The sequence below is a fragment of the Pygoscelis adeliae genome, unplaced genomic scaffold (assembly GCF_000699105.1).
Source record: "Pygoscelis adeliae isolate BGI_AS28 unplaced genomic scaffold, ASM69910v1 Scaffold186, whole genome shotgun sequence".
NCBI classification, from domain to species: Eukaryota; Metazoa; Chordata; class Aves; order Sphenisciformes; family Spheniscidae; genus Pygoscelis; species Pygoscelis adeliae.
In genome coordinates this window covers 8113010-8123625 of record NW_008825071.1, presented here as the reverse complement: position 1 = coordinate 8123625, position 10616 = coordinate 8113010, and the positions used below count along the sequence as shown (strand labels likewise).

The following is a 10616-nucleotide window of genomic DNA, read 5'->3' as shown; positions in this document are numbered from 1 at the left end:
GGGGCGGCGGGCTGCGTTTTCCGCCGGAGGTGCTTCCCGGGCGCTCTGTCCTGCCCTACGGCCCGGTGGCGGGAGAGGGGCGGAACGGTCTCGCTGCCTGCTGGTTCGGGGAAAGGGACGGTGCTCCTCCCGCCGCCCTTCTCCTTGGCCGCCGGCTCCTCCGGGCGCTACCCATCGTCGTTTCGCTTTCCCCGGCCTCCGGCTCGCAAGTCGGGAAGGGGGCAGGTGGCGAGTCCGTGTCTGAAAAGTCCTGGACGAGGGTGGGAGGTGCTGTTGTGCACGAGTATCCTTCTCGGGGCGGCTTGCAAGATACCCTTTCTCGGCCGAAAATACCCCCGACTTAAGTCTTCCTAAAGGTGGATCCCAGTACCCTTTTTCTCTAAGCAAGTCGTCTCGGGAAGGGGGCAGGTGGCGAGTCCGTGTCTGAAAAGTCCTGGACGAGGGTGGGAGGTGCTGTTGTGCACGAGTATCCTTCTCGGGGCGGCTTGCAAGATACCCTTTCTCGGCCGAAAATACCCCCGACTTAAGTCTTCCTAAAGGTGGATCCCAGTACCCTTTTTCTCTAAGCAAGTCGTCCTCACGGACCTGGTTGCTGAAAAGCTAAAGTCTCTTACTTTCCTATTCCCCTTCTGCTCCCGTTGAAAGGGAGAAAGACGACGTGTAGTACTTCGCTTGGTTTTTCACTTGTGCGGACAAGTAAAATTCAGAGAGTACCGTCGTGAAAAAGTCGGATTACTTTTCCGTGTCAAATGAAATACTGGTAGCAATACCCTGAAAGAGATTTTTATTTTTTTCCCCTGTGATTTAGTGAAGAGTAGCAAACTTTCTTTTTCCCTGGCTTGGTAATATAACTCATGTTTTCTGTCATTTGAAGTGCTGCTGTTCCCTGGCACCTGCTAATATTGCATATAAGCAGTCGATTTCATTGTTTATTGAATCTGACCTCTGGCAGGTAATATTGGCTTTAATATTGGAAAAAGAAAATGGTTAATCGTGATATTTCTTCCACAAGGGCTTATACAGCTGATGCTGTATTTTGTTGCAGATCAGTAAACAGTGAAAGATTTTGAAAGCTAGATTTTTTCTAAAATGAACAGATATGGTTATCTTCCTTCGTTAGATAGACATTCCCTGACAGTAGGGAAATGGTACTCGCCAAAGTGAGATATTTTAATTTTAAGTTAACATTTAAGCCACCTCAAATGCTAAGAAAAGACTCCTCTTAAATATGCTAAGTATGAAGCATTTATTCTTTTTGGTTGTAGATCTGCAGATTAAAAACAAAAAGCATTTTCAAGACCTAAGATATTGCAGCTATTTGAATTCTGAAAGCAGTGTTAACTTTTTCCAAATTGCTCATAACTTTTATTTTTTATTTTTCTGTTCCCATTTCCCATCTAAATATGTAGCTTGTTTAACTTATTAGGAAACTTGTACGCATAGTTAACCACGATCAGAAATAACTATTTGGTTTGTAATATCGTGCACTAAAATTGTGATATCTTAAAACGTTAAATTTCTTTAATAGATAACAGCATCAGCTGCTTTTAGTGGGTGTTTCCGAACGCTTCACAAAGCAAGCTTGAAGACTTGTGTGTGGAAAGAATTGATAACTTTTTAAACTGTTCTTAACCAGGCTAGTTGCAGAACGGATGGCAACTCCTCCTGAAAAATTCTATGCGTTGTGTGTATGTAGAATACTTTAGTGTCTTAAAGAATGTGAACAATCACAATACGAGCACTATGACATTACTTCTACTGTACAAGAAGATTTTTTTAAAAAGCCAGATTCCTGTATTTTTCATGTATAATGCTGTATTGATGATGGTTTCCCTGATGGTTTTTTACAGAACCATACACCATGTCTTCTGTTGTTTCATCAAAAGAAGATACAATGTCATCTGAAAAAGCAGATGAGAAACAACCTGAAACTGAAAACAAAGCTGAGGAAAGTGATGAAGATGAAGAAGAGGAAGAAGAGGAGGAGGAAGAAAAGGGTACGTGTTTTTGCATTGAATAAGTTGTCCTTTAAAAAATGCCAAGCTTACTGAATGCAGTCTCCTGTGATCTCGGCTAATTGTACAATTATTGTTTAGGAGATTCCATGGTACATCTATCTCATGGGTCATAAATCGCTTCCCAGTAAACTATAACAGGCAACACTAGAAACAGCGATACTCATGTTCCTCAGGAAAGATTGAAGGAATTGCCAGCATCCTGGATTCCTACGCCAGGGGTTTTTTTTGTGGTTGTGGTGTTGTATAACCTACTAGATGATTATAAGAGGTAGTGTCCTTTATCAAATTATTTGTATAAAAATGCATATCCAAAAGAGAATCCTTTTTTGCCAGTAACACTCTGAAGTGATCCATGTTTTCAAAAGAGAGAAACTTGAAAAATCTGTGCAGTAGCTTTGGAAACAATACAGATGTCTTTGCTTAATTGCTGTGAATTAATTTACTGGGTACCAAAATTTAATTATGTTGGAGGGGGGATATTCCATTTGACTAATTTTGTCAATAAAAATCGTGGAGATTTAGGATGAGCAAGCAAGGCAGACTTTGTGCTGTGGCATGTAATTGAAGAGGGTAGTCAAGGAATACAAGATGTGATGAAGGAACTACTATGCAAAGATGTTAATTTCCATCGTGAAATCTCTAGGCACCTGTTTTGCAAACAAAAGCATCCATGGAAATAGAGCTGCAGTAAGGCACAGTGAAAAGCAAGTCACTGATGGTCTTAGATTCTTAAAAGAGCTGAAGTTTGTCTTTAGGAAAAGTAGTAGAAAGGAAAAGTGGTAGAAAGAAAAGAGATTATCCTGTTTGGGAAACTAGAGTAATTAGAATTAGATTTCTAGAAACAACTGTTTCTTGTGTACACACAAGTATGTTTTACAAGATACGTATCCAGTTTTGATTACGTTCATACAGATTTTGAAGCTGCTTTCAGATGTTAAAGCCAGGATAGCCCATCTGTTTAGCACTAAGGATAGCTTGATTTGAGGTCAAGTATTTTAGTATGAAATGTTTAGGTGAAGCTTTGGATTTTTTTCCTGACATGGTATCATGAAAGTAGTGATGTGCAATGTATACATAAAACAATCTAAATGTATTCATTACTAAGCAGTACCAGAATTACTGGGAATAGTATTCTTGTAGTATTTGTGACACTCATGTCATGCCCTGCAGAGTGCCACACTGCATAGCCCTGTGAGGTGTTGTACACTCCCACTCTGCTTGTGCTTCTGCCTCTCCTGCTGATATTGCGTGGGTCCTCCAGTCCAGTAGTGGGAAGAGAAAGTGTCTGCAGCTATGCTGGACTCTCCTTTTGCCCATCTGGTGGTAGTATTCTCCCCGAGACAGCAAAAGCAGAGCTGAGCGTGTAGGGGCTGGGGCATCCCAGAAGGAGACTACGCAAACAATGTGAGTTCTGTACCTCAGAAAGGCAGTGAAGGGAGAGAAGGATGGGTTTCTGAAAATGCGTAGTGCTGCAATCTCCATCGTGGGGTGAAGTTCCCTTTAGGAAATGCCCAGTCTTGTCTTCAAAGTTAAGTTGGATGCAGGATTGTGGTTAAGAACTAGAGACTCCAATATACAGCTCCATAGAATCTCATTGATCTATTAGCCAAAGTTTTGAAAGTGTCATAGTACCTGGTTATACCATTATCCATTTTTGGTTTGCCATTTCGAAGATTCAGTGTTGTATTGCCTGTCGCTACAGTCGAATCTGCTCATGTAATGAAAAACATTGTGTTTAAGGAACCTGTCTTTTGCAGAAAAGAGTCTCATTGTTGAAGGAAAAAGGGAGAAAAAGAAGGTAGACCGACTGACCATGCAAGTGTCCTCGTTGCAAAAGGAACCTTTTACAATTACACCAGGTAAGCTTGTCCTCTCACATAAGAATTGTGAGTGTTGAGAACAATAATGAAACCTCGTAAAAGATCAGATTATTAGTTTGTTGTAGATGAGACCTAACTTAAGAGTCATGATCCATTTCAAAATAGTAAGGCTATTAGAATTATATGAAAACCCTCTTTTATTCTGTAGTGTCAATTTAAACCATAAAAGTTGTATAATGTTTAAACTTACCTGGAACAGGATCTTCCGTACCTAGCCACCACTAACAAAGGCAGGAGCAGCTAGAATAAAAAGAAATGCCAAGTCTGTGTACCCTGGTCTAGGTAGTATCAAGTAAGGAAGATAAAGAGACTGTCAGGATGCCTAATTGATAGGAAAAGGCCTGCTTCATGTTTGACCTATTATAATGTCTGATGCTATTTTGAGATAATAACTTCTTTGATTTTTTTAAAAACAGTAGATATTTGAAGTTATAAACACATAGGTAAATATGAATGTGATGAATTGCATAATTGATTTTAACTGTTTCAGGAAAAGGGCAAAAACTCTGTGAAATTGAAAGGATACAATTCTTTCTGAGTAAAAAGAAGACAGATGAACTTAGGAACCTGCACAAGCTCCTCTACAACAGGCCAGGCACTGTAAGAACTTAAAATCAATCTTGTGTATCTATTAGTTCTCATGCATAGTGAAAATGTTTATAGTATAGTTTTTTACATTTGCACGTATGGATCTACTTAAGTGTCATTTATTACAAACTACTTAGAAGATTAATATTGCAGGACCAGCTGAGCAAGCCCATAATTTTTCTAACTCCTGTAAACTACTCTCCCTATAAAAATCCTCTGGAAAGGTGTACTGAATTGTAAGTCTATGTGAATATAGATTTTTTTTTTTAATTTTTTTAATGGGGGGAGGGGTGGTTTACCTTATGAGGATGAGTTGGAAATAATTTATGGTTCACATGCTAAAAGCTGCTGATGTGCGGATTACAGTCAAAATACTCCATGTAGTTATTTTGTTCGACATAGCTTTTTCTTAGTACTTCTATTTCTTTTATGTTTGAAAGCTGTTAGTGGGTTGCTACATTGCTACTTCCCTAGTCATTTTCTCCTTTAGTTCGCACAAAGCAGTAGGAAGTAAAACTACATTATACGTAAAATTTTAATAGTGATTTTTGTCACATTTATCCAAGACAATTAAAAAATTAGCTAAAAACTGATATGCTTGCTTTTGTATTTAAGGACAAAATTTAAAGAAAATATAATAGCAAATCTTTCTTGGAGCCCTTTATGTATCAGTGATCATGCCTTAAATTTCAGAGTAAATATGACCCATTTTCCTTGCTAAGAGAGATAAAATGGACCTAGAGAAATTAAGGCAGATTAAATTTTACTATTTCAATACACTTATATTTATAGGAATTTGTTTTTAATCTCTTTGTATTTTGGAAACTTGAACAGCTAGCACAGAAACCAGGAACTGAATAGTACTAGTACAGATACGTTCTAGCTGTAATACCTCAGACTACTGCTACAAATGCAGTGCTTGTTTCAATGGCAGAGAAAGATCTGTTGCCTGAAGTATTCAGAAAAAGACCAGCATGTATTCATTAAAACCTACCTCTGTGAATTATGCTACTTATTCAGTGTGGCAATAAACCAGACTAGAGAATTTCTGACTCGGTGTGTACAGAGTTTTGCAAACTTTTGGATTGTCCTGCAGTAGAATTTAATTGTTTGATAGGAAAGGTACAATGACAGAACCCTGTAACTTTCTGATTTAACTAGCTTTACCGTGGAAATCATCCGACTACATCCGTTTACCCTTCATGAAACCAGTAACACTTTTCTACCGTCTTTGGGTGGAGGTACTGGGATACCATTACCTCAGAGTCCATCTTTCCTACTTTACATTGCAGATCTGAGACATAACTGATTGAAGAGACTGTATTGTTTATTGATTATGCAACACACTGCTAAGAAACTAACAACTGAATGATACTGTTGTTATTATTAAATCAATTATTAATAAATAATCTAATCAACTGACACACGTGTTTGCAGTTTCATAATTATGTGCAAATGATATAACTGTAAATTGATATTTAACACTCCTAAGTCATACTGATTAGGCACAATTGCTATTGAAATACAGCTGTCAGCCTTCCCTCCCACACCACTTACTTGGTTGCAACTCCACCCCCCTTTGCTCTGCTCTCCAACATTTAGTCTTTTGGACATAGGCTTGTTGGAGAGTCCAGCTGGATTGCTGCAGCGTCCCAGTGGTTTGAGTCCAAAGATATGAGAATATATTTATTTACTTCAAAATACGTTCAGTTTGGAAATATATCAGTATGGTTTCATCCAAAACTATATTTAATCGGAATTGTTGGGAGCTCAGAATGCTGTTTAATATAGTGAAGATCAGATGTTGTCTTGTATGCACATTCTGTATGTACTTTGGATCATAATTAACATTTTTAATAAAACATACAAATACCATCTGCAAATTTTCTTTAGGTGCTGGACAAAGATAATTACCTTTGGAAAAGGAGCTTAGCTTTGGTAAAATTATAAACTAATGGAGAAATACCAGCAACAAAATTTGTAGGACTATTGAAAGTGAGTTCAAATTATTCTTGATAATGTTATAAAGATCTCGGAAGGATAACAGCTTTGGGATGTTTTTTAACTTATTTTTTGGTAAAAGGAGATGGAGTGAAAACAAAGAGCTTAATATATTTGGGATCTTGATGGGAGCAATTTTCCCATTATAAGCGCTGTCGCAATGGAAGTTCAACCCTGTTTAGACTGCAGGTGTAATGGTAGAAGTTGTAAATTGGGTAGTATGTAAATGCAAAAACGGGTCATGCTAAAGAAAAGGTTCAAAAGTACAATCATGGTCCTATGTAAGACTTTAGAAAAGCAAATAAAGCAAATCTGCTTTAGCAGATTATGTAGTAAAAATAAAATGCACTATTCTATAACAAATGACATGTTACAAAGCATGCAACAGGCTTCATATGATCATAGTTGTGCAAACCTGTAAATAACTATGCAGTACGTTCTAAACAAGCTTGAAATGGCAGGTGATTTTTACCGGGTAAGTTTTTAAAAAGAATTAAAAGTACCAGGATCACAAGAACTTAATTGTTGTAGTTTGGCTATCATGAGATAAATAAAGGTATAATCCGTGTAGGTTATAACTTAAAGGCTATAACTTTTTGTCAACAGAAAGCTAACTGCTAAAATAGATTTTTCTTGTATGAAAAGTTAACAAATGTAATTGAATGAAATCTTTTAAACTACTTGCAATGGAAAGTAATCTGTGTGTTCTGTTCTAGGTTGCTTCCCTAAAGAAGAATGTGGGTCAGTTCAGCGGGTTCCCATTTGAAAAAGGAAGTGACCAATACAAAAAGAAGGAAGAAATGTTAAAAAAGTAATGATCTGTATTGCTACTTAACATAGCCTGACTCATGCTATACACTCCTCTTTTTTTTTTTTGAAATTTTACTTCAGACTAAACTTAAAGCTGAGTGGCTGTTTCCTAGAGCTCTATGATCTGTTGCTGAGCTCAGTTTGATCACACAAACTGATCTCTTAAGACAACTTGCAATGTATTAAAAAGAGTAAAATCGTGAACATTTTATTCACAATTCCTACAATCCTGGCTTTAACTATTGCATGTTAACTAGCAGATTCTTCTGCCAAGTGAGAGGAAAACTTTATTTCCCCAGGGCAAGCAGTGTTGTGGATATATTGTGCTCTGTTCACAGTGCAAACTTGCATCCTTCTATGCCTCAAAACCTTCGTCCTTCAGAATCAAAGCCACTTCTGCTTATTGTATATTAAACATACAGTCTTATTCCTAGAATTGCTGTAGCAACTGGTCTATCAATTTTTTTTTTCTTTTTTACTGTCTCGCCATATAAGCTGCTTCTCTATTAACAGGAGAAGCTGCTGCAGCTTGAGTTTGACTGGATTGAGAGGGTTTAAAAATGCCCTTGCATATTTGTGCAGCTAGTTGTAACACGTGAAAGAACTAATAACTTTACGCAATTGATTCTAAATTGTTTTTTTTAGTGTCAGTTTATTGATAGTGGGAAGGCTTCCAGAATTTGGAATTTGCAAATCTTCCTTCCTCAGATATGCAGTGTTCTAGGAATAGGGTTTCTCAAACACTTGTGAATCTACAAGACAAACTCTGCCTCAGGATGGGAATTTTGACCATTTCCCACAGGTTTAATTGGATAATGTTTCCCGTTACCTGCAAAAGGTCACAAAATAAAGTATTTTTTCACATTCTTTTTGTATTTTCCATATGAAAGAAGTGCTAGTTAAGTTTTGTTATGCTTCAGTCTTCAGCAAATATTCTGAACACTGGTTGCATTGTCACTCATATCAAGGTACTGAGCCCTGTGTGCTTGTGTTACTGTGGTATGTTCTGCTGCTCTTCATAGCTGTGTATGAAACACTGCTGATTAGATTATTAATTTATTCTGACTACGTGGTTGATTTCTGCCCACACTGTATACTTGCATGTCATCATGTTTTAACAGCATTGAACAAGATCAACAAAGGACAAAATTTATTTTGCAGAATCTTACTGTTCAGGTTATAAACTAAAAAGAATTAGGATTGAGGTTGCTGTGTAGATTAGAGTTCTTGGATTTTGTAAGTGAAAACTACTTCCTATGGAAGTTACTGACTCAAAACTTGTGTGCACTTGTTTATTCCACACTTGAACTGCATTTTAATACTTAGTACATTATGTTTGCTGTTACCTGCAGGTGTACCTTCAAAGCATTAAAAACATGAAAGTATTTGGGAGGCAATATTTATTCTTTGTATATATTATTTCTAACCTAAGTTAAAATACAAGGACAAATGCCGTGTGTAACACAAGTCATAAGGAATTTTAGTTAAAGCAGCAATAGAACCATAAAATCCTATATTCGGTATACAAGGTCTTGAAAGTTTGAAACAAACTTCGATGCTGTGCAGTTTTTAAATCTGTTGAGTTAACGTGGTTTTAACTCTATAGTACTATTGTCTTTTAAAATGTAAGAGACTGACTTTTGATTCTGCAGGAATACCTTACAAGTGTTCAGTGTATCCCCAAAAGCTAAACAGGACAGCTCTCCCTATGTTAAGATTGCACAATTTTTTTTATAATCTTGTCTAGAAAAATGATTGAAAGATTTGACTTCATCGTTGGAAGGATGGTGGATGAACTGTACTTTGAGCCAGGGAGAAGCACCAAACCGGTTAAGATTTCCTGTTCCCATGCCCTAAAACATGGGAGAACAAAGTTGTTCTTACCCCTTAAAAGTCTGTGAGTTTAAAGGGACAGTCTGAAATTAAATGCTACTTTAGAGAAGTTGCAGGCCACCATGAAATAGTTGTACTGACTTTTTAAATAAACAATGAAAAATAAGTTTCCTTTGACTTTGATTACCAGAAATAGCTGTTAATAAACTTGTGAAAAATGGTCAGACAATGAAATCCACTTTCCAGGCAGCATTGTACAAAATGAGTGAAGAGGAAGCATAAACATTTGAAGGGAGGTAACAGAATAAGCAGGGGTGGGGAGGCTTTTTTGTGTGTTGTGTTTTATTTGGGGTGGTGAGTTTTTTGTTTGTTTTTTAAATCTCACTAAGATTGCATTCTGATGTCATACCCGCACAGGATTTGACTCTTTCTTTCCACTTTTTTCAATACCGGTGGGACAAATGATAAAGTGGGACAATTGGTTCAAGATCCTGTTGGAGTAAAGGGGGTGGATGTCAGAGTTTCTCTTAACCTTCTATCTTCATCAGAGGTACTTCTGTAAAGGGGTAAGGAACCAGAGAAAATAAAGGGAGACCCCCTGCCCCCTTAGAGTTCAAGTCTTGTACCCACTGGATTTATTTTCCAAGATTGATTCTTTCCAATGTGGTAGACTAGGAGAGATTCTGGGGAAGATTTTTTTACTAAGCTTTTATAACTTTTTCATATATCTTACTTTACACACACACGGATTTGGGATTTTTTTTGTTTTGCTTTATGTAATATGGTGGTGGTTCTTTGCTTAACTATAGATAAGACTGGAAATGTAGTTAAGTGTATATATTCATGTCTATTGTCAGGTTGCAGACACAAACCAGATAGCAGCTTCTAGCAGTCAAATGTTGACTGATTGTTTAGGATGTGATACTGAATCTTTTTTCTTTTTTTCTTTTTTCTTTTTTTTTCTTTTTTCCCCTCTCCAGATTTAGAAATGCAATGTTGAAAAGTATCTGTGAAGTTCTCGACTTGGAAAGATCAGGAGTTAATAGTGAGCTGGTAACCAGAATCTTAAACTTCTTAATGCACCCAAAATCTTCAGGCAAGGTGAGATGCAGGTTGTTATGCTTGCTTTTATAGCTCTGTTCTGATGAAAAAATGCAGCTGTCCCTATTCCTTATTATTTGCTTGTTACCAGCGGTGATACAGTTACTGTTCTAACTTCCTGAAGTAGCAATGGCTTCTTGAAAGAGAGTAGCTCTTCTGCAGGCATCCATAATGGGGTGAGGACTTAGATAGAAACTATATGCTTACATGTATGTGCACCTGTTACACATTGTTAGTGCACAAAAGTGTATGTGGTCAACACATGAAGCTAATTAGAGATACCCATACCCAAATACCATAAATAGCTTCTGCTTTGTGGGTGAATGGAGGGGAATAGACATAATATGTGGGCAGGAAAGAAAAAAAAGAAAAAGGTGTCAGAGCA

At 37.3% G+C, this 10616-nt stretch overlaps 1 protein-coding gene across 2 annotated transcripts in view; it reads left to right on the top strand.

Annotated features, from left to right (window-relative positions):
* Positions 1-1854: 1854 nt before the first annotated feature.
* The window catches only part of DEK (DEK proto-oncogene), a 27314-nt gene continuing 18552 nt past the window's right edge, over positions 1855-10616 (top strand). For both annotated transcript variants that reach the window (XM_009326505.1, XM_009326506.1), the window contains exons 1-5: positions 1855-1997; positions 3776-3877; positions 4389-4498; positions 7204-7298; positions 10111-10231. In XM_009326505.1, coding sequence (XP_009324780.1) covers positions 1862-1997; positions 3776-3877; positions 4389-4498; positions 7204-7298; positions 10111-10231 — 564 coding nt within the window. In that variant the 5' untranslated portion in view covers positions 1855-1861. The remainder of the gene's footprint in view (positions 1998-3775; positions 3878-4388; positions 4499-7203; positions 7299-10110; positions 10232-10616) is intronic.